This window comes from Glossina fuscipes, unplaced genomic scaffold (assembly GCF_014805625.2).
Source record: "Glossina fuscipes isolate IAEA_lab_2018 unplaced genomic scaffold, Yale_Gfus_2 1, whole genome shotgun sequence".
NCBI lineage: Eukaryota > Metazoa > Arthropoda > Insecta > Diptera > Glossinidae > Glossina > Glossina fuscipes.
The window spans coordinates 6,387,013-6,410,730 of NW_023998415.1; the positions used below are offsets into that span (position 1 = coordinate 6,387,013).

At 34.0% G+C, this 23,718-nt stretch overlaps 2 protein-coding genes across 3 annotated transcripts in view; both read left to right on the forward strand.

The window, feature by feature from the left end:
- LOC119645327 overlaps window positions 1–19,438 on the forward strand; it is a 40,692-nt gene extending 21,254 nt beyond the window's left edge. The window contains exons 2-5 of one of the 2 annotated variants that reach the window (XM_038045471.1): window positions 15,110–16,769; window positions 17,153–18,017; window positions 18,119–18,419; window positions 18,493–19,438. In XM_038045471.1, the coding sequence (XP_037901399.1) occupies window positions 15,110–16,769; window positions 17,153–18,017; window positions 18,119–18,419; window positions 18,493–19,096 (3,430 nt within the window). In that variant the 3' untranslated portion in view covers window positions 19,097–19,438. The remainder of the gene's footprint in view (window positions 1–15,109; window positions 16,770–17,152; window positions 18,018–18,118; window positions 18,420–18,492) is intronic. The other variant, XM_038045470.1, reaches the window with a different exon arrangement.
- A 2,240-nt stretch (window positions 19,439–21,678) lies between these two features.
- Window positions 21,679–22,980, forward strand: LOC119632114. Its single transcript, XM_038024878.1, has 2 exons — window positions 21,679–21,814; window positions 21,911–22,980. Exons 1-2 carry the CDS (start codon window positions 21,769–21,771, stop codon window positions 22,900–22,902), a joined length of 1,038 nt encoding a protein of 345 aa, XP_037880806.1. The 5' UTR covers window positions 21,679–21,768; the 3' UTR covers window positions 22,903–22,980.
- Window positions 22,981–23,718: the final 738 nt, after the last annotated feature.

Here is a 23,718-nt window from a genome sequence, read left to right on the forward strand (position 1 = left end):
TTATTCAGCATTGCAACGTTTAATGACGTCACTTATTGACAGCGAAACAAGTTAGAAAGATACGTCATGGACTGATGATACTCTGCAAAATGTATAAAGCAATTCTTAATTCTGCAAGTTATTCTTGTGGATGGCAACTGATATGTTGCATAATGATGTTGCAAAGATGAAAATCGAGCAAAGATTCGAAACACTATTAAAACAACAAGTTTATGGTAATTGGTGTTGATATCATTTCCAGAACTTACGCTTGGTATATTGATGCGCTTCAAGTATAGTCGTAAAATGTGCTGTAATCGAAGAAGCTATCAAAACTATGCCCGAATTCATTCAAATGTCCCGAAAACATCAATCTATCGTATATGATCCTTTCAGCCTTGTCTCCGCTTCTGATTGATTTTTTAATCAAAATTCGCATTTAAATCAACATTCGCTCGCTTTATTCATTTGTGATTTCTATTTATTCGCGCGGTACATTTGCGAGCGAAATTCAAGTGTAATGCAGATCTGTGATCGCGCCGTGACAATCAAACAATTCAAAATAATTTAATTTTGCGTACCATTTGATCTTCTTTGTGCAGTCGTGTTAACTGAAGAGTCCAAGTCCGCAATATGTACGATTAGCTAGGAGTCTACTTTAAGATATTAATGTATTCCTTAATAAGCATTGGTTTTGTGATTTAATTTCAACTCATTTCTAAAGAAAGGCGTAAGTAGCACTATTGTAACAATGTTACAATGTGATCTCCATATTAAAGTTTTGTGTTCAATATTCACGCTCCAGTACAAGCTATACCCCTTGCACGCGAGCGGTATAGTTATTTCTGAAGCTTTGGATACATCATTAGCCAAAGGAGTGTTTCATAGGCAAAATAGAGACGTGACTGAGCCGTGACAGACACGATACAGTACAGCATCCAAATCGGGGAGACTGAATGATCGCAATCCGCCGAAACGGCACAACAACATCATTTTCAGCACGATCGACCATTACAAAGCTCGTCAAGAAAACTTCAACCGAAATTAAAAAGAATATCCTACCCATTCCTATCTATTGATCAGACATTGTTCCTTCTGATTATGAGTTTTGTCAACCGATGACTTATTATCTTTTAGAACTGCGCTTCAATCCTTTCAATCCTTCAACTGTTAATTTCAAAACACGAGAGACACTGTTTTGCTATTCAAGTATTCCAACTCCAATTGCAGTGTAAATCGGAGTCGACATCTTATTTATAGTTTCGATTCAAATTTGAATTGAAATTCAAAATAATATTTGAAAATCAAATCGAATCACATCTAAATAAGAGTTGACGATTAATAAGACCCTTATCTAAATATTAATTGGACTTAGATTTGCTATAAGAATTCTTCCATTAGTCGTCGAATTTAAGTGCAATGCCGGCTAACATTTAGAAAACTCATATTACAATACGAATTGCGCTTAAATTTCAACTTAATGGAATTTAAGCAATCGATCTCACGACCACACATTCCCCGGCCTCCCGACCGAGAAGCAGACCATCTTTACTTAACGTTCATAGTGCGAACCAAAATGGTCTCTCAATTATCAACTACAATAACAAAGGTCGATAAAACACTATATTACCAAATGTTCACAATACTTCGTAATCTTCAAAAGCACTCACGGCAAAGTCAATCGAGCCATAAATCTCATTACATTGCCTCCACAATCTTCGGATAGGATTATTATTACCACGGAGTCAGTCATATGCCAATCAGAAGGAGCGGAAAATACATTCATGATTACTCGTCTGCTGTATTAGCGCTAAAGGATTCCTACAGGATGAAAAATGAGTGTTAGGATTTCAGGACAGACTCGGCAGGCAAAAGAAGAGAAATTGTTTTGCAGCAAAGATCGTATTGTGATTTCCAGATAATAGAAGCATATTCTAGAATAGGCCGAATTCATGATGGACGCAGTAAAGATGGCAAGACACTTTTGCCCGAAGCTTGATAAACCCGGATGTGACTTTTGATCAAATGGAACTCCGAGATCAGTAAATAAAGCTGATTTATCTATCTGCACGTTCTTGATTTTATAAGACGTTGATTGAATCCACTAATAAAAAACGATGTACTTAAATTTGCTAATATCTAGGAACATTGAATTTGTAAATATTATCGGGATACTCGGGAAGATAAATGTGGTCTTGGCCATCATTCCACCTGTAGCATATTACAAAACACAAGAATGTTTTATAACATTTGATAAGCCATTTATAAACAAAAAGAGAAACAAAACAGGACTGAAATGACTGACTACCTTGGCGAACGCCAGAATGTAATGTGATTTCTTTAGAGAATGCGCTATTAAACAGTACCTGTTAAGTGCATTGGGTTACATAAGAGGGTAACCATTTTACAACTTGTTTATTGTAGTCTACGTTCTTCCATTTATCGAGAAGTACGCAGTGCTTGAACTTATTGTAAGCCTAACCGAAATCATAGCAAGCATATATTGTATACTTGTTGCTTCCCGAACGAGTTCGAGTAAGTTGATAGTTGAATCAATCGGCATCAATTTTCACAAAATCGCCAATCTCAACTAGAGCATGAATTTTAATTACGACTCGATATCTGATCAGTGAAAATAGTGCAGACTATAGGACTTAAAATACTTCCTTGATGCCCTCTAACTCCTTCAATCTGTTTTGTACATAGAATTAAAATAGCAAACACATTGGGTTTGGCTTTACCGCCAAAATCATCCATATGCCATCCTTGCATATATCTAAAGCACTCTAATAGATGGAAAGAAAACCGAGCGAAAATAGTTCCAGAGCTATGACGATGCCGATGTCAATATTCTCCGCTTATGGACTACTTTTGCATATCTTCAACCAAATTACATTTATTTTACGAAGTCTCCGATGTGCCTTCTGTATACTGCCCGGTAACATTGTAAGCCTTTGGCTGTGAAATTTATTGAAAAATAAAAATCTTTCCCTTTCGCGATCCGTGTAAATGGGATATTTTAAGAAATTCATAAAAAATGAAACGTGAGAGAAACCTTGCCGATTAACGCCGATGCAATGTCTAAGCGAGTGTATGTTAGTAGTACTTAGTTTGTAAGCTACGGCACTAGCTTCGAATTATTATGTCATACCACGTAATAAACGTATGTATGTGTGTATGTATGTATGTATGACGTACTCATGCACAAACGAAAACTACCTCAAAATCAAACCGGGTATTCCCCACAAGGTTTTCGTATTTGGTTCATTAGGCTTAAAGTGGAATTAATAATGAAAACAAAAACAAAAAACCCAAACATTTTGAAAACAAGAATTTGCACAAAACATTCAAATGAAAATGAAATCAAGTTTTCGTTTAATAATTTTTCAAATAATTTTTTTTTATATAGTTTTTTTTTTTTTTTTCTTTTTTATTTGTTGGTTTATCATGCTGAGTCACTCTGTGGGCTTTTCCCTCAACTAAGATGTACATAACATAATAATAAAGATATACTTGAATGATTGTTTGTACAGTGATATACAAAACGAGAGAATACATAGATTTCTATACAAATGTAATGAATTATACATTGGCATGTCAATACATCAACAATTTGTATATATATATATATATGCATATGTAAGCATAATAAAGGCAAGTAAAGGTTAAAAGTTTAAGTTTTACTTAAATTTTCACTTATTATTTAGTTTGTCTTGATTGCTGCTACCTTTCGACGGCTGCCTTTACACATTTATGTAAATAGAAATCTTACCTTTGCCGAAAAAATTTTCCGAAATGAAGGCAATACATCGCTTTTTGGGTTAGTCACCGGTATTGCCGGTCAAAATTGTTTCGAAATGATGCGTCTTAAGCCTAAAAAGAATTTATTTTGTTTTTTAGTCGACAAAGATATAACATATGAAATATGAAGCGAACTATTAAGCATTTATTTAAATATTAAAAACAACAAATTAATTTTGAAAAAAATTATTAAGTCAAAGTCATTTTCGCGAGGACTCTTCAATGTGAAAGTCTCTCGATATTTTTATGTGAAAAAAAGACGAAAAAAAATCACTTAATTTATACATCTACAGGTAAAGAATTACCTAAGTAATAAAATTTTTTGTGGATTTGGCGAGATTTTCGGGAAAAAAAAACAGCAGTACATCCTTTCGTTTAAAGATACCATTTAACGACATTGTACAAAAATTGAAATGGGAAAATCATTGGAAATGTTTGCAATGGTGCTCCATATACTTTCGAGAAGTCATGTTTCGAAGGAACGCATTTGAAATTTTGAAATGGATTGTGCAACACTGGGCATATGCCATCTACACTGTGATTACCATTTCCCTATCTCTTTCTCTTTCTCTTATCTCTCTTCTTGCCAACCGTCACTGATACCCTTTCATAGAAAAAAATGTTTTACTTTTACAATCAATTTTTTTTCCGTAATTTTTTCCTATAACTCTGCAAGCCCTCCTCGATTCATGATCGAATATTCTTTCTCAGTTGCTTTCTGAAAAAATGTTATGCTAAACGCTGCCGCTATACACGTCGTTATACTTGCCGATTAAAACGGCCATCTTAATTAAATGCATGGCCTTTTTAAACTATTTTCCTTTCCATGGCCACTTGTACTTTTTCACTGCCTATTTCTATACGTTACAAACAGGCTTGACCATGTGAATGTACCCTTTGCTGTGAATACAAATCGTAAGCATTTGTCGTTATACAAACTCGTGGAATCTTAATTTATATCACAAGTATTACGATGTCAAAGTCATTCAAGTGTAAATTAAAAATAAAAGAAAAGTCTAAATAAAAAATAAATAAAAAAAAATAAAAAAAAAAAGTCAATTTTTTTCATTGTTAATGGCTGCCGTAACAGTTTGTATTTTATTTTTTTTAAATAATAAAACATGATAAAGCGATAGACATATAATTCCTGAAACCCTACACAACACATCTACGGTTAATAACCTTGAAAGCGAAACTTCTTCTGCTCTCTTCACTTTCCCTCTCTTGATTTTCGATACATTCTATGAAAAGTTCCAATTGACGCACGTATGTGAAATAAACAAAAAAAAAAAAAAATTATACTTTTATACAATTTCAATTCTCTGACTTAATTTGTAAAAATCGAAAAATCAGTATAAGTTTAACCCTAAATCTCTTGTATTGAAGAAAATAATAAAAAAAAAAAAGACAATCAAAATGAAAACCAAAGACAATTACATTCAAGCGAATCGTGAGCACCTGCCACTTAAGCTCATTAAGGGAGAAGATTTTTTTTTTTTTGCGACCCGGTTTTTTTTTTAAACAACATATCCTGAAAAGCATTTTCAAATTCTTTGTTACTTTAAAGAGTGAACTCTTTGCAAGCAACACAAGACGAACAAGGAGTTTTACACTCATCCAGGCTGCATATACGTCAAGATTACATATAAAATTATGAGGATTTTTCAATCGCGGATATAGATGGGTAAACAGGGAAGCTTCCAAAAAACATATTAAACACTTTAAAGGACTTGAATGCGGAAAAGCTCCGTATGACAAAATGAAAATACATAAGTTGTTGCTAAAAAAAAAATTTATTTATGATTTTTTTTTATTCTCTCCTCCTTTAACTATTGTAATGCGGGTGTACTCGATAGGGTTAAGAGGTTATGAATATAAAGGTTTCAAAAATTGTTCGTTTTTATATTATTTGAATAGTTGATTCGAGCGATTAACATGTAAGCCTAAAAATATAGAATTTCAATACAAAATTTCATTATAAAGATGACGATAAATATTTTCAAGTGTTTCGACCAAGTGCAGCGACCAAGTTAGCATGCTTTCCTTTGTTCGATGAATGAATGCAAAAAAAAAAAAAAAAATTTCCTCTTTATTGAGTTCAAAAGGGCAAAAATCAACACATCATCAGCAACATGCGAAGTTATATAAACCATGAAATATATGCAAGCGAAAAATAAGACGAAAAACCAAATCATTTTCATACAAGAGAAAGTGAAAATATTCACAAAAGATTTTCTTGTTTCTTTTTTTTTGTTTATTTATTTATTTATTTTTTTTTGTTTTCTTTAATTAAAAAAAAAAAAGGAAATTTTATATAAATCATTTACGTATAAATTTTCTTTACAATGCCAGGCACAGTAACACTAACGATGCTAATGTACTTATTTAACGCTATCGTAATAGTAATATTTCATAATCGTAATGATAAACGCGCGTATTAATGTTATAATTGAATATTGGAAAAAATATTAGCGCAAAGTTTTTCATTAAAAATATCATTTTAATCATAAGCAAAAGAAAGAAAAACATATACAAAAATTGTATACATTTCTGAAATTAAAACTTACTCTCCCAACTTGTTGAAAGCATTTCGAATTTCGTATTGTCGGTGAAATATTTCGAATAGATGCGCCCTCTGGAGAATGAGATCAAAAATTGTTATGCATCTCGCTTTTGAAAATAGTAAGCGTAAACCTTTCTACTCGACACTCTACAACAGATGTATACTAACACAGAAAATTCAATTTCAAACTAATTTCGATTTTTTACAGTAAACTTATCTAACTAGAAATGACTTAAAATCAGGCTTTTTTAAGTGAATTTCAGGTGAAATTATTTTCCTTATATACCGAGCGGTGAAGGGTGTATTCATTTTGTCAAAACATTTGCAACACTCAAAAGGAAGCTTCAAGGTATCCACAAAGTGAATCGATTTGAATGTATCCATCTGCCCCACTGTCTGTCTGTCTGTCTGTCTGTCGTTCTGTCTGTCTATCCATCTTCGTAACATCTGCTGTAAACATTTTCCATTCAAATTTCGCAGAAACATTGGAAATTCTTGCACGCATTAAAAATGGGCCAAATCGATTGAAATACACGCCCATTAGTACGTGAACACCTCTGGTTTTCAAAAGCAATTAAAAATTGCTACTGCATGTAAATCTAAAAAAATTTAAATGCATATTCTATTGGCGATGCTGTTGTACGATAAATTGACCACGCCTACTCAATATTACAAACAATGTATCAAACTTTAATTTTTTTTTAAATACCTTTGTAAGACAAGCTAAAACAAGCTTCAAAACCCCAGTTGAATTTCAAATTCAGAATACACCTAAGCATGGCTGTCAGTTCGTCTGTCCCCAAATCCGTCTGCCCAACTTTATAGTATCTGTGATAAACATTCTCCCGTTAGTAATTATAAAGATATTGCCTGACCTAAAAAGTTTTCAAGGCACACGCCTAAAACGCGTACGCGTCTAGGCGCCAACAACTTTTATTACATAACAAAGCATGAATATTTTTTTAACTATGAAAAAATTCATAAATATCTGAAATCGAATCTAGGGTCGACTTGAAACAATTTGCTTGCTAATATTTGCAATTGGATTTATGGCTGTTGGGAGGTTATGAATTGACGCATCGAGGAGCAAGTGTACAGATATCGACAATGTACACGATTTTTTTCAGTGCCGAATGAAAATTCACTCGACGACAAAGTTGCTGTCGAATAGCATATTCATAGGGACAATGAACCAAAACATCAAAACGAAAGGCACATATTTGATACCATTAATGAATATATAGACTAACTAATCCTATTAATGACGGAAAGCTGAAAATGGTGGAAACAACAAATTATTATTTTTGATGTCTTCCTCTTCTGGTGCCATAAAATAAAAATATGATATCAAAATGTGATATCAAAGCAGAAGTTACCAAAAATATTTTTAGGAAATATGCAAGGTAAAATAAGGACCCGCCAGGAAGGAAGGGCGATAAAAATCGACCTATATAAATTCACAAAATCACACTGACGAAAAAGATGGTCACGTTCTCTCAAAATCGTCATAGGCCAAAGGAGAGGATAGGCAGGGCGGGTAGCAGAAGGCCAAGGGGCATAAGGGATGCCCGTTCGATTGATTAGGTTACGTCCGTCTGTGTATTCGCGAAAGGGTGAGTACATGCTGATCTCTTATTTGAGAGAGTCAGTAAGCCAAAAATATAAACATACTTGATATAGACCCATCTTTTATTATCTTAATCGATTCAGAATCACTTTCTTCAAATCGACTTAAGCTAGTCTGTCCATCTGTCCACCTTGCTTTCTTGTGTTCAACCTACCGACTGCAGTTTTCGAGTTATTTTAATGGAATTTCATTGTTGTGTGTGTGTCTTCTGGCCTAGAATGAAAGCTGGTGAAAATGGTTCCGAGTGAAACACTATTTCGAAAAATGGTTATACGAATAACTGTAAGGTGGTGTAGAATATTTTTTTGTTTTTTTTTTTCTTATTAGAAAAATATAAAATAGTTTATTACTAAAGTCGCTCTCGAGGATCACCATCTAAAGACCGTATAGTTTTTTAATTTTGCTTTTGTTGTCGCTTATATTATAGACGCACCGCATAAGTTTATGATGAGAAATTGTTGATAAACATTTGATTTTTCTTCAATAAGAATATATATTCTTCTTCTTATTCTTCTTTTTCTATTCAAAAATTCAATAAACGAAAATACGGTGAGATATGTAAAAGTATATACAAACTTTACATTGATAATAAACGCCGTAATCCATATTTTCATTTATATTTTTAAACTTTCATTTTTATTAAATTAAATATATAAAATTTTGTGTCAATTTTCTTGTTCAAAGAACAAAATATGCATTAAAGGCAAAAGGCCTGGCCTGAATATCGAATAATTTCAGCGGTATATACATGACAGTGCAATTACCTTTAACCTTAGCACATACATAGGCACGCAACGTTGAAAAATTAATATTTCTCAGTAACAAAATTATAACAAAACAAATAAGTGCTGATGCGTGATTTATTTTTTAAATTTTGTAAACATAAAATCATGCGAAAACAATCACTTGATGACGTTTTTACTGGCATTGGGGTAAAGAAAAATAAAAAATTCAATTTGTAATCATCAAGTCAGTCCTCCATAAATGTGGTCAATTGTGTGCATGCATGAAATATTACAAAATTGAAATTTTTGCCCAACAATTTGACCGATTAGTCAGTCAGTCACACATCCATAAATGTTTTATTCACACATTTAATCATAATATATATACATAATTAATAGTTTTTTATTTTTCACGCAGCGCTCTTGTGACGTCAAATATCGTTTCGCATATATTTTAATAAAATTTTATTAAAAACCCTTTGTTCGTTTTTTTTCTTTTCATTAAAACTTTGAAAAGTTTTTGTTTTGCTAATAACATTCATTACATAAATAATTATGTGACAATATACGTGTTTCGTTATTCCGTTTTTAATACTTAGAATGTCCGTAAAAAACTTAAAAGCAATAGAATCCAATTTGTAAAAAAAGACAAGCAAGAATGCTACAGTTGGGCAAGGCCGATCATTAGATACCTTACATTATTTCACTTAATCAATAATACATCAAGACCCCATATTGAAGGATGGTCAAACTTAAATTTACTTGCCAAAGATTATACTATTTCCCGGATCCCTACTGCGCCGATCATAGCAAACCACAAATTAGGCTTTGTCGCCATAGAAGATTTTACTTTCATGAGAACCTCCATACACGGCCTAGGTGATCCAAATTTACTCTGATTGATTTATTACGGATAAATTTGGATCAGAAAATGTTAAAAATTCGACCTTTTTGGCATATAAAGTTTTATTTCTCATTAAAATCTTGATATGAGTTGGAATCCAAGAAATTGACCTACGTAATCCAATTCAATATGATAAATTTTTACGTCAAATTATTATTATGAACGAATTTTCATCAAGAAATATTGAAAATGATGTACTTTTACCATATAAGGATTCAGTTTACGTAGCGACCTTTATAGAGCAGAGGATTCAAAGAGTTGCGCCATATGATCCAAAATTTTCATACAAATTTAGAATGGCGAAATACTATTAGTTAGCGATTTTTGTCGTGAAATTTTAAAAATTACAACGTTTTTCCTTATAACGACTAATCAAAATAAGGCCTTATATGGGGATTGACTGAAAAAATGGTCCAATAGCGTTTATGCTTAAGCCCAAAATACCTCCCGTAAGTTGACCACAAGAATAAGTGTACAGACATCAGACCGACAGGCAAGCTTGGGTAAAAAATGAATTTATCTAACCAAAAACTAGACCTTATTCGCATGCAGGCCTTATTGTAAAGGCATGCTTTTCGTGCGAGCCCTTCTATGGAAGCGAGTCAGAAACTGAGCTGAGATAGTCCGTATTTATCACATTCAAGTTTTCTTGTGAAGCGTTTAATTTTTCTTCGGGGGTTCAAAAAATTGGCCCATCTAATCCAAATTTTTCACATCAATTTATTTTGCCAAAATCCTATTATCTGGCAATTTTTGTAGGCAAATATTAATAATTGGAAAGTTTTTCATACAAGACCTTTTTCAAAGTTGAGCTATATACCGGAAGCGAAAATTCCGTAGCGATTTTCCCTGGGCCAGGCCACGTTAGTATGCCTATTTTTATTAAAATATCTCAAATATATCGATCAGTATCGATCAGTGAACATATATTACAAGAACAGAGCTCAAACAGTCAGTGTTATATACATGCACATAAGCCTAATCTACTCAGGTTCACTAGTGGTGCACAATATAAAACTCCACATGGAAACAAATGAAAGGAAAGTTGATAGAGTAACAATATTCGATGAAAAAAAAACAGTAATACTGAACCCGTTTTCGCGGGTCTGCTTCCCAACTGCTTGCAACTGAAGCAAATTTAAATCTAAATATAGAGAAATATATAGGATGCTTTAAAAGTATGGACTTTTATGCGATCCAAAAAAAGACAACATTAATCCTAAGGATATTCTAAACAAGTCACAGCGAAAGAAGAAAAATTATATGAGTTACGTTACAGGCCGTTTTTAAAAGTCTTACGCTCTCAGTCTCATGTTCTTGCAACGGATGCTACACTACACGTATTGTTGCTTGAAAATGCCGACCGATGAAGGCAAAAGCTTTCTAAGCACTTCTGTCAACGCGCTAGAAGTGAACTAGAAGCGACATGTTCAGCTGTAATATTCCAGCAGGGATTCCTTTGGCACCACTCCTATTCCGATATGTTTGGTTCAACGTAAAAATTTCCTTCAGATAATGAATCTTTTTTTTTTTCACATATTCTACAAGGTTCAGAGCCACAATCTATTAAGTCAATAAAAAAAAGAATTTTTATTCGCCCTAAGGTATAGATTCTTTTCAAAGCCTTAAAGAGAGAAGGAAAGAGAGAGAGAGGGACTGCATGATTTCTTCATAAAAAAATGCAAAAATTTGTTTCTCCAAATAGGATAAAGTGCGTTGATGAAATGAAAGATACAAAAAAATTTTTTAAAAGAAAAGTAAAGTATCCAAATGAATATTTTGCGGTTTCATTTAGTCTACGAAGCGATCTTCCATATCTCAAGGTGTCGATTTCTCTTGCTTGCTATAAGCAAAATATGTGCGTACGTACACTTAAATTGTTAAAAAAGCAAATAACTTTTGTAAAAATAATTACTCAAAAATTTTTTGTTGTTTTGAATATGATTATAATGAAATCGGCAAGGTTTTCATCCAACTCATTGTTGTTGTTTTATGAAGGATATGCCGCCCTGTTATTATACAAATCGATTCAAAATCATAATCTGAATTCTAATTTGAATTTAAGCTTGTCTGTTCGTCGGTCCATGTATATTTATGTTTAAGCTACGGGTCACAAAAATTTTTGAAATATTTTGACCAAATTTGGTACAACGAAGTGTTTTGACCCAATGACGAACAGTATTGAGAATGGCTCGGGTCGGTCCAATTTGTCAACCATACAAAAAAGAAAATTGTATTAGACTTGTTTACTTATTACAAAATTATGAACAAGAGATAAGGACCCAAAAGGCATACGACGGTAATTTGGCCAACGTGTACAGGACGTTAATAGTTTGTAAAAAATTGTGTTTGCATTGTGCTTTCACAGATTTACTATATATAAAAAATCATATCAATAAACCGATGCTGATTACTTATATACACATAAATATAATCTATTTGTGTAAATTGTTGCATATCCGGGAATCTTAAAAATACACGTCCTGTACAAATTTCTATAAAATTTAAATACACACACACACACATGCAATGTTGCACCCTTTTTCCAAATAAATCCCAAATTCCAAAAAAAAAAAAAATTCCAAACTTATACATGTACATAATGAAACATATGTATGTATCAATGCTTATTAGGTAGGTTCGTGGAAAAAAAAATATTTTCCAAAATTTTCTTACCTGAGATGAAATGAGGAAAATACTTTAAATTGAATTCAAACATATTGCAGACGAAAACAAAATTTAAATCACGCTGACGTCACAAAAAGCATAAAAATGGCCTAAAAAGGCGAAAGAGCGTAAAGGAGAAAAGAGAGAAGTAATTACCAAATACATGCCGCTAGTTGGGACTCTATAAAGCTATTGATCTTAATATCAAGCTCTAAACATACATATTTACAATAACACACACTCACACGCATAAAGTCTTAAGACTTAAGTGTTCAAAACCACCTTAAAAAAGAGACATCGTAATAAACTATAGGCGGATAGAGTATAAAAAGTGGCGGGTTTTTTTAAATGAAACACAGTTACCACAGAGACAACACACAAAGTGGATTAAAAGAAAACGTACGAAAAAAGAAACAACAGGATATTGAAAATAATTTACGTAAGGATTTTAAAATAGAGACAAAAGTGAGTTCAATTAACATAAAAAAAAATAAATAAATAAAAAAAATCGAAACAATAATTTTAACTACAAAAAAAAAAAATTGATATATATATATATATATCTGTGTGTATATATATATATATATATATATATATATAATATAGATAGACACCCTGTGCTGCTCAAGTTAACTCAACTAATTCAAGTTAAAATTGAAAAAAAAATTACAGAAAGTGAAAATTGCTTATACGTCTTACTGTAATTGATCAATTGGGACCTGGAATAAGTTTGAATAGAAAGAAAAAATTGTTGATATGTTCGCTATAACTGCAAGATCAGAGAATAGAATTTTCAAAGCCTTTATTGTTGCACTGCAGCCCCTAATCTTCAATTATCTGCAACTCGATTTAAAAATTCATATTCGAAGGAGACTTGAATGTGTTAATGATAATGATAATCATTCATATTTATATCAAAACTTTAAAAATTATTTGTCAAAGATTTACGTTCATTTCTTTCAGATGTAGACACGACTTTGATTAGCTTATCCGGGAAAAATGTAAATAATTTAAGCTATCTAAACCTATGCTAAACTAATAATCCGTATTGATAATTGATTTACAAAAGTCAAAATATGCAAACCATTTACACAATTTTAAGATTACTTACGCCTCGAATATTAGATATATACAGAGAGAGAGAGGCGTTACAGTACATTGATTCATTTAGAATTTCATATGCCCACTTTTTTATGTACCTGATCATAAACTCTTCAGTTAGTTTTTGCATACTACACCAAAGGCGTACAAGGCATACAAGGCTGCACGGATGTACCTATTGAACGAATTGAACGTGTCTCGCCTTTTACAATATCAATTGACTCAAATACATATACTCAATTTTAAACTCATTAAGATTTATCCATTCACTTGTCCGCCTGATTCACAATTCAACCTATTGAGCGCAAATTTTTGGAATTGTTTGATGAAATTCAGTACAGTAACATTTTTCGATCGCAATTCGTTAAAGATGGCATTAATTGCTTTTTCTTGGACGAAAATCGGTAAAAAAAAAAAAAACACAAAATTTTATTATTCTAAACGTACGTGGAAAATTTGAATGGGATGGGACCATTCTTTGAAGCCCTCTCAAATAAAGAGCTTTAGAAATGAATAGCACCTACATGGTAAACCTAATATGGTCTAGCATTTTAAAAACGTTGATTTGACGTGGACGCATTAAATATGGACCACATTCACCTAACTCTTAGATCTCCTTCCATACAATCATTGCAATGAAACGTAGCCCTTTTGTATGGTAAGGTAAGGTACTCTAAGCTTAAGGCGGAAATCGACAAAATGAATTCAGAGTTCTGCGATAGGCAATCTTATGAATGGATGCAGTGATAAAGTTACATTAATAAATATTGCCTCTGGATAAAAAAAGAAAGTAATAATATTAATAATTAACACACTATTAACTTAGTAAAATGAACACTGTACAGTAAATATTCCCAACTGCACTTAATTTAATATTTTGCATAAATTATTATCAAAACCCACATACTTAATCCACAAAGTCTTACATAACTCTGCTTAAGAGACCGACCATCAGTTGTGACTATAAGTAACAAACATATAATGAAATTTACCCAAGTTCCCCATAACTCCGCTCACCACGTACGTATATTTTGACAAAATCAAGTCTTATTTATAATCTTTTAAAATTCACTTACTCACTTTTATTACAAGAGAAGCAAAAATATAAATGTAAAGGCGAGCGAAACGAACAAACAAAATATGTTGCAAAATCGTAGACATATAAACGAACTGCGAAGAAATGAAGGAAGGAAGCAAAAGCCATATATTAATATTAAATGAAAGAAAAACAAAAAAAAAAAAAAAAAAAATTACTTCATACATTTATTTCTAAAGCTATTTTTATACCAGCATCAGGCAAACGAAAACGAAAACAAAAACGAAGCAAATCTTGCACAAGTAAAAAACCACCAGTTTTAAGAAACGGGCTTACGGCACTGCGCGCAGACAAACGACGAGCTAATGACCTTAAATGAAAGTAAAAGTATATTTTCGTATCGTCTTTTTGTTCATCTTTCAATTCATTCATGCATATAGACATAACTCGCAGACGCATACATATATAGCGACTAGTAAAGTTATTGTGGACATGGTCAGTTATGAGTCAAACTCAATCTCCGTAACCAGTTTTTATTAAACAAAAACAAAAAAATCATTTTCTTAAAGCTAAAGACTATATATAAATTAGCGCAATGACCGTTTAAGCCATAAGATATTGAGGTCAATTTCGGGCTAACTCTTACCTAACATTCCAAGTGTTTTTGTGTTAGTTAATAATTTTATTTTGTTTTGAATTTTGACAGCATGACGATCAGACTGAGATGTATCGTTATCACTTTTGTTGTGGTAGTCTTTCGTACTTACACAAACGCCGAAGATACTCTTAATTGGGATAGTGAATGGATTCCATCTAGCAGAGAGTCTATGTTATACCGACGGTCCACTGACTCAAAGAGTAAACTCACCGAAGACGTTCAAGGTCGCAATTATGCTGTTCAAGAGTCTCCTTATAATGAAACTGACATAAATCAGTTAATTGAACAGATTATCAATTCGAGACGTGAAGGCCGCATTCTAAATGAATACGATGAAGTTTACGCGGACGGTAATATTGATCAGGCTTTAATGCAAGGCAACGATGTACAGGCCCGCAATTTAGTCCGCGATAAACTTTGCGCCTTAGGGTTAATGAATTGTGAAAGCGTTGAAAGTAAACGCCCATTCTACTCAGGTGTTTACGCCCAACCAAATAAATACGGAGGCGGACCGTATGGTCCAGCTAGGCCTATGCCACCTCCTGGTCATTTTAAAGGCCGCCCTGTGCCAAACCCCTCCGGCCATAACTCCTTTGGGCCACCACGAAAAGTTGGCTACGATGGACCTTACAAGCCTCATCATTACAGACCGTCCGGACCAGGACCTATATATAGCGGCTCTAGCTTGTTAGAGTCTCCACTAGCGCCCGGTATACACACTCCGTCCTCGGCCATTTTTAGCAAACCTCCACCGGGAGCCATCATTATTGGTAGCAAGCCGCCCCCTGGTCCCATTTTTGCTAATAACAATAACGCTCCTCCTTATAACTTTGAAGCGCCCGAAAAAATACAATATGCAGGCTCGCAACAGACAAACTTCTACAGTCATCAGACGGCAGCAGCATCAGCTTCCAGTTCTAACGTGGTCGTTAATGAACCAGCTACTTCTGGCAATTTGCAACAGCATGTTCATCATCATTATCACCACGTAGAAGGCTCAGACCAAGGCAAGCTGCCATCGGTTGCCATACCCATTAATGCTGGACAGAATATTAATACAGACTTCTCTGCTTTGGCTCAATCTTCTGCTAGTTACACACCACAACTTCAAGGTGGCTTCACTCAGTCTCCCGCCTATACCGGTGGCTTTAATAGTGCCTCCCAAGGCGGCCTTATATCGCAAAACATTAATAAACCTTCTAGTCTAGGACTAGGCTCTTATGGATCAAAATACACTCAAACAAGCAATTTAGGTTCAAATTATCATACCCAGAAGCCTGATTATTATAAAAAGGAGTTACACAATATTGATGGTCTGTCAGCTTCCAGTAATTTCAACAGTTTGACATCGGGTTATGCAACACAGTCCCAATACTCTGGTAATGGTATTTATGATACTTCGCGAAATCAATTCATTGAATGCCAATGTGTACCATATAATCAGTGCCCTGCTTCCGATCGAATTGGTCGTAAAGAAGATTTAATTTTACCTATTGACCCTCGTAATTTGGGCAAAGATATTGAAGCGTTGAGTGACGAAGCAGCCGCAAACGTTACTCTTCCAGATATTCCAACACAATCGCAGCCAGGAGAGAACTCTAACTCAGACGGGACTGAAGAGAACAGCAAGCGCAGCAAACGCGAAGCTATCAAAGCCGAAGACAAACAATCAGAAGATGAAGAAGATTTACATTTGGACGCAGAAGGGGTAAGTTACTTCGCTTATTATAATCGAACTAATTTTAATTTTAAGTTAATTATGATAAACTAAAGATAATTTCTTTAATAAGCTAATGAAACCGCTTCTAGCCATACATACTATCAATACTGCGCTGTCAAAACATAAATTTATTTGGAATTCGTTCTTGTACCAAATATAACGGGCCTTAATTAATAATTAGTATGATGTGCAATAACAATCGAAACAATTTTTTTGGAAATGTTATCACGTATAACGACTAATTTTAACTATCAATTCTCAGCTAACTGCATATCTTTTTTGGTTATAACACGGTTTGCACGTCTACTAGCACGTCTGTGGTATGATCAATTTTGAAGTTTCCATTGATTATGAAAATTTTCTTTTGTTAGCGTCAATTACTGGAGGCATCACAGGCCCTACAATTATTACAGCGCAATATCTTGCCCACTTATGGCGTTTCGTTTGGTTTGCCTTATCCTAGTAATCCGTCGGGATATCCACCTAACGTTTTGGGTGAAAATTATCCTGCGCAAAATCCTTATTTTGGTTCCATAGGACCGAACGGACTCAATCTGGGTTTAGTCAATGTAAATCCTTTAGTTTCCATTCAGGTTCAAAAAACCGACTACGGCGAGAAAGTAGTTAAGCCTTTGATTAATTTGCATGTGACCCCAAATCTAAATATTTTGAAAAAAGTAAGCGGCTTATTTAAACCTAAACCACAATTTATACACAATACTCATTATCATCAACACGATCATTTCTCGGAAATTTTATATGATCACCATCACGATGAAATTCTAACTAGTCCCGAACACATTGAACACTACTCGCCTAGCATGGAAATGCTACCCAATAAACCGATATTTGAATATCACGATAACGGACCAGGTTTACCACCTTTCGGTCTTTATGATCAAAATCATTATGCCGATCATTATGAACATGACGACAGGCCTGGTTATGCCAAAGAAACAATTTACGAGGCCGAACAAATTAAAGATGTGCCGAACTTTGCACTCTCGGACAATGACTATGAAAATCTAGACGGCAGTCGTCGACAAAGCAAATTATTAAAACTACCAAACGAGAGTAAGCGTGAGCAAGAAATGAAAAATGGCCTGTCCTTAAGTGAAAGCCAAGGAAGTAATTATGTAGCATTTCCTCGAGATCGTAAAAGACGGCATATTCAAGATCATGAAACTGAATCAGCGCAGCTTGATAGTACATTGGCTAAATTCGTGAAAGAAAAGGAGCGGTCAATAAAAATGATAGAGAGTAAAAGACAAGAAGTAAAAATATTCTCTAATGAACTGTTTTTGTAATTTATTTTTATCTGCCGTACCGCTTCTTTTAGCGTGCTTATTATGGTAACCGACCCGTTGAGAAAAACTGCCGTATTGATGAGGTGTGTTGCCGTCGTCCATTGCCTCCCGTTCAATTAGCTCAGCAGTATGGCCGGTGTGGCGTGCGTAATGCGGCCGGTATTACGGGACGTATTAAGAATCCAGTTTATATTGATGGAGATAGCGAGTTCGGCGAATATCCTTGGCATGTCGCAATTTTGAAAAAAGATCCTAAAGAATCGATTTACGCTTGCGGTGCTACATTAATTGATGCTCAACATGTCATTACAGCAGCTCACTGTATCAAATCGTAAGTTGGCAATAAATAGACTGAACGAACATTGACAAAAAAAAAAACGAATTCTACTCATTTCTACTCATAGGCAAAATGGTTTCGATTTAAGAGCTCGTTTGGGTGAATGGGACGTTAACCATGACGTTGAATTTTTCCCCCACATTGAACGTGACATTGTTTCGGTTCATATCCATCCGGAATACTATGCGGGCACTTTGGATAATGATTTGGCCATCTTGAAACTTGATCATCCGATAGATTTCTCAAAAAATCCTCATATTAGTCCCGCTTGTTTGCCCGAGAAGTTTTCCGATTTCACTGGATCTCGCTGTTGGACAACAGGTTGGGGTAAAGACGCTTTCGGCGAACAAGGAAAATACCAAAATATTCTTAAAGAAGTCGACGTGCCTATATTATCTCATCACCAATGTGAGAATCAGTTACGCAGCACTCGTCTCGGATATAATTATAAACTTAATCCGGGTTTCTTGTGTGCCGGCGGGGAGGAGGGTAAAGATGCCTGCAAAGGTGACGGCGGCGGACCATTGGTTTGTGAACGCAACGGTATTTGGAAAGTGATTGGAGTCGTGTCTTGGGGTATAGGCTGCGGACAAGTCAACGTACCTGGAGTTTATGTACGTGTTGCACATTACCTCGACTGGATACATCAAATCACGCAGTATTACAAATGATTGAGAAACACGCATACAATCAACAATTGTAGTAGCTATTGTTTAAAGCAAGATATATTCCAGTTTCATTATCCGTAGCCATTTATTTAATGCTTTCGTCAATTTTTTCCATTTTATTTATTATTAGCATTTTAAGCATTTCGAACTAGTTTGCACCTTCAACACTTTCGTTTTATTTATTATTTTACGATGATAAAAATTTCTTGTTCGTAAAGTTTACTACTAATGTGATGTGATTTATACGTAGCTTCCCAAACCATTCAAATAAGTAGAAAGAAACGTGGAAGAGAGTGCAAAAAAACAACTCCTAATTATTTATTATTTTTTATCTGTATTTGTAAACTTTCGAAAAAAAGCGAAAACTAAATTTTGAAAATAAATTACTTAACATTAAAGAGTAAGAAAATTAATTTACTTCCAAATGCTTTCTAGTCATTCGTTGTGTTTACAGGGCATTCGGTAAGTGAATAAGAAGTTTTTGTCTCTCCATCTAATCGTATGCAGAGAAATCCATACACATATATAAGAAACTAATTTGAATACCGAATAGCGTACACTAAGTGCGTCTGCTCGTTTGTAGTTAAGTCAGGTATCCCATAAAGTCCAAGATTTCTTTTATACCCATCACCGAAGGATGAGGGGTACATTCATTTTGTCGAAACGTTTCCAACGCCCAGAGAAAAGCATCAGAAACCCCTCAAAGTGTACATATATTCTTGATCAGAATCAAATTTTGAATCGATGTAAACATGTCCGTCTATCCATCCAACTGTATAACGTCTGTTCTACACACACTTCTGACCATAAAAATAAATATGAATTTTAAATTTGGTAGACGCCTTGACAGCTCTTGCACGCGGGTTGATATTGAAAATGGACGAAATCGGCTCGAGGGTACGCTCACAGTACCATGTAAGTTGACAACACCTCTGTTTCTCAAAAGGAATAAAAGATTAGCTCTTTGCTCGTTACTCATAAGCTATAGAAGAAAAATATACAAAAATTTGAACATATATTCTATGGGCGATTCTGTACTAACTGACCAAAATTAGACCACGCCCTCCTAATATTTTAGAGTATCAAAAATTAATTATTTTTTTCAAAACCTTTATAATGCAGAAAAGGTAGCTTCAAAAAGTATATAAATTCTTGGCCAGTTTCGCATTTCCGTCTTATCGTTTGTCCTTCAGTCTGTCTACCCAACTGCCTAGTATCTGCGGTAGATATTTAAGTTTTAGCGAAAATTAAGCCATCTCCTGAAAATTTACAAAAAAATTTGAAAATGGCCTAAACTTTTTAAAGGACGTGCCTGCAACGCCCACGTGTCTAGGCGACGAAAACTTTTATTTTGCAAATGAAAAAAAAAACCATGCATACTCACTGCATATTGTCGAGCATGAAAATGTAGTCCTTTTGCTTTTTTCTATCTTTTTTAGGTTACCGATGATGAGTATAAAAGACTCGATCCAGAGCGAATATAATTTTCTATATTTATTTATATTTGTATTCATGCCACGCCGTCAGTTTGTCTGTTGTTTATGTTAATGTAATGTTTATCGGTGACGGCCTCATTTTAACACTGAAAATAGGCGTGGCACAAAATTATTACTTTACAAGTCACTTTGCATTCGTTGTGGCCGTCGCAGCAGTCCTTTTCACTTTTTTTTTGCCAGATTTTCGAAGCAAACTTAATCTTAATATTTGATATGATTGATATATTGTATATAATGAAATCATTAAGCTTTAAAAGTCGTTTCACTATTTTAAAAGAATTTATTAATGAATTTCGCCAATTTTCATAAAGGATTTATCGGAGTAACCCCAACTATGATCATTTTGTAAGAGACCAAAAAAAAAGAAAAAAACACTGACAGAAATACAATCGAGAGATGGTCATAGTTAACTAATTTAGGATTTTAAACTTATCAATGTAACTTATGAAGGCTTATAAAAAAAATTTATTGAATCTCAATCCCTCAAGCACGGAATATAGAAATTCGACTTTGCGACTGTGTTAGACGAAAAAAAAAAGAAGAAAATGATACTTACAAATACAAAAGTTGCAGCACCAGCACAAGAAGACGGCCCCGATTCTTTTCTTAAATTTAAATCTGATAAGCTTTTAAATAATCTCTGTAAAAGTGAGCTTTTCTTCTTTTTTTTTATTTTTTTTTTTTTTTTATTTCACATATATAGAAATATAGACAAGTTGCTTAGCTTAAATATGATCGGTTTTAATTTAACAGCAAATTTCTCTGTAGTATTTATTGATGAAAAATTATGTTAACGACAAGCAACTTATATAAAATGCTCCCTCATCAATATGAATTGCGTTGAAAACATGCAAAACAATTATATACACTTCAACACTTCCTAGTTGTGAATTGTTTAAACACCATACAAATATATTCATATCACATTCCCACACATTTGTAGCAAAAAAGATGGAACATATTAGCAAATTATACAAAATGAAAAAAAAACCAAGAAGCAGAAAAGCAAACTTAATAAAAGTAATTAAAATATAAAAATGAAACAAGTAAAAATATGTTTGAATAAAACGGTGGTCAGCACTCGTATATGATGGTGATGGTTGACTAACCAAATGAAGGTATAAAATTACCGTGAAATATCATAAAAGTAGACACACGGTAAAATAAAGTTCGTTAATAATGTTACACAACACCGCTGCGCAGATAATAGTCTACGTTTTCTTAGGTAGGATAATGTTTATATAGTTTAAGAAGTCTCGGCTTAAATATATACATATATACATATATACATATATGTATATATATTTATTAATTTTTTAAGCTCATCACTGCTTTGAAGCAGTGGGACGTTTAACAAAACGAAATGGTTTCGTATATCAAATACCGGTAGCATCCGTGCAACATGGTGGTGGCGATTTATTTGAACCGCAAAGTCAACATGCACCAACCAATCATGAATCATCTGAATCTGAGGGAAGCAACTATGTAGATTATCATATAGAAACTGAAGCAATCGATGGGCATGTTAGTGATGGAGGTAAACCTGGTAAAGCTGGCTATAGTATCGGCAGTGGATTACGATCTATAGCTCAAGGATCTGCTGATCAAGCTTACACTGCTGTAGTTTCACAGCACGCTGCAGCCAAGCAAGCGGCTTTTATTGCTAAAAATACCTTAGCACAAGCGGCTACTCAGGCGGCCGCGACAGCACAAGCTGCTCTAGAAGGTAAAGAAGTGTTGCTGCAAGAATTGCAACAGCAAACAGCCGAAGCTCAAAGGGCTTTATCGCGAGAATTGGAACAATTAAAATCAGCTAGATTGGCCGCCAAATTGTCACAACAAGCTGCCCAAGCAGCTAATAATCATATATCAGTATTAACGGCAGCCGTTAATAATGCTAAAGCTGTAGCCGAACACGCTGCACAAACAGCAAATGAAGTCTCTAATCAGTTGGCTTCGCAATCAGCCATGGTCGGCCAAGCAAAATCACGCTTAGAACAATTGGAGCAGCAATTCCAACAAGCCAGCATAGATTATGAAGCTACGAAAGAGGCCGCCTTAAAAGCAGCTTCTTCTGCCGCCGAAGCGCAGGTAAACGCTTCCAAGGCTGCTGCACATGCCACTTTGGGCTTGCATGAGAGCGCTCAACCACAAGCCAATAATATTCATAGAGAACATTACGATGACAGTGATAATGCAAAAACAACTAATCATCATCAAGTACGAGGTTTAATAAATAATCAGCATGTTGCTATCGTACACAATGGACACGCACATTCTATAGATAGAACCGGACAAAATCATAAGCAGTGATAATGATTATTGCACGTATGCAAAAAAAAAGCGGAGAACGTCAAAGGTACACAATTGAAGAAGTTTCCGTCTAAGGCTTTCAATACAAAAAGGACAGTAACAACGACAGCACATTTCAACCAAACTATTTATTATTCGAATGGATAATTATTAAACTAAATATTGTATACTATTGGTATGCTTTGGTTACAAGTTGCAAAAAAATAAAATAATGGATGATATAATAACGCAATAATTAACGATAGAAATTAAAAGTGATGTCTTTTAATAAACAGTGCTTATATCTTCAAGAAAGACAATAAAAATCGTAATTAGGATTTTTAATAATAATAGTAGAAATTTGTAGAAAAATGGTGTTTCTACATTTGGAGTAGTTGAAAACACTGCGGACGGGATGCGGATGGGATGCGTTGCAGAAAACATCTTTCAAAAGTTCGATGCGTTTGCAATTCGTCTTACTAAAATTATCTTACTAAAGGACCTGCAGCATTTCAATACGGCATGAACTCAACTTGCTGCTTACATAACTATATTTTATCACGTAAAAAAGTTTTAAGGAAGCTTACTTTTAGGGAATCAATAGAACGCTCTTCAGGCTAGGTTGCCATTCAAATTTTCATTCCTATAACGATATTAAGAAAGTATTTACATATTATTCAGAGACTTAAGCTTTTATGTATAGTTAGTTACATAAAATTGGCCAGGGAAGAAAAATTGATTTTTCATACATTAATTGATCAACGGATTTAAAAAAAAACAATCCTATTACAATTTGCATGTTATTCTTCAAGCCCTTTTATTTGATCCACATCAATC

What these genes read in the sequence shown, in the direction of transcription:
- LOC119632114 (XM_038024878.1), top strand. Translation starts at nt 21,769, where the DNA reads ATGTTACACAACACCGCTGCGCAGATAATAGTCTACGTTTTCTTAG. An exon ending in AATAGTCTACGTTTTCTTAG is followed by an intron (nt 21,815 to 21,910) that starts GTAGGATAATGT and finishes TAATTTTTTAAG; the next exon opens with CTCATCACTGCTTTGAAGCA.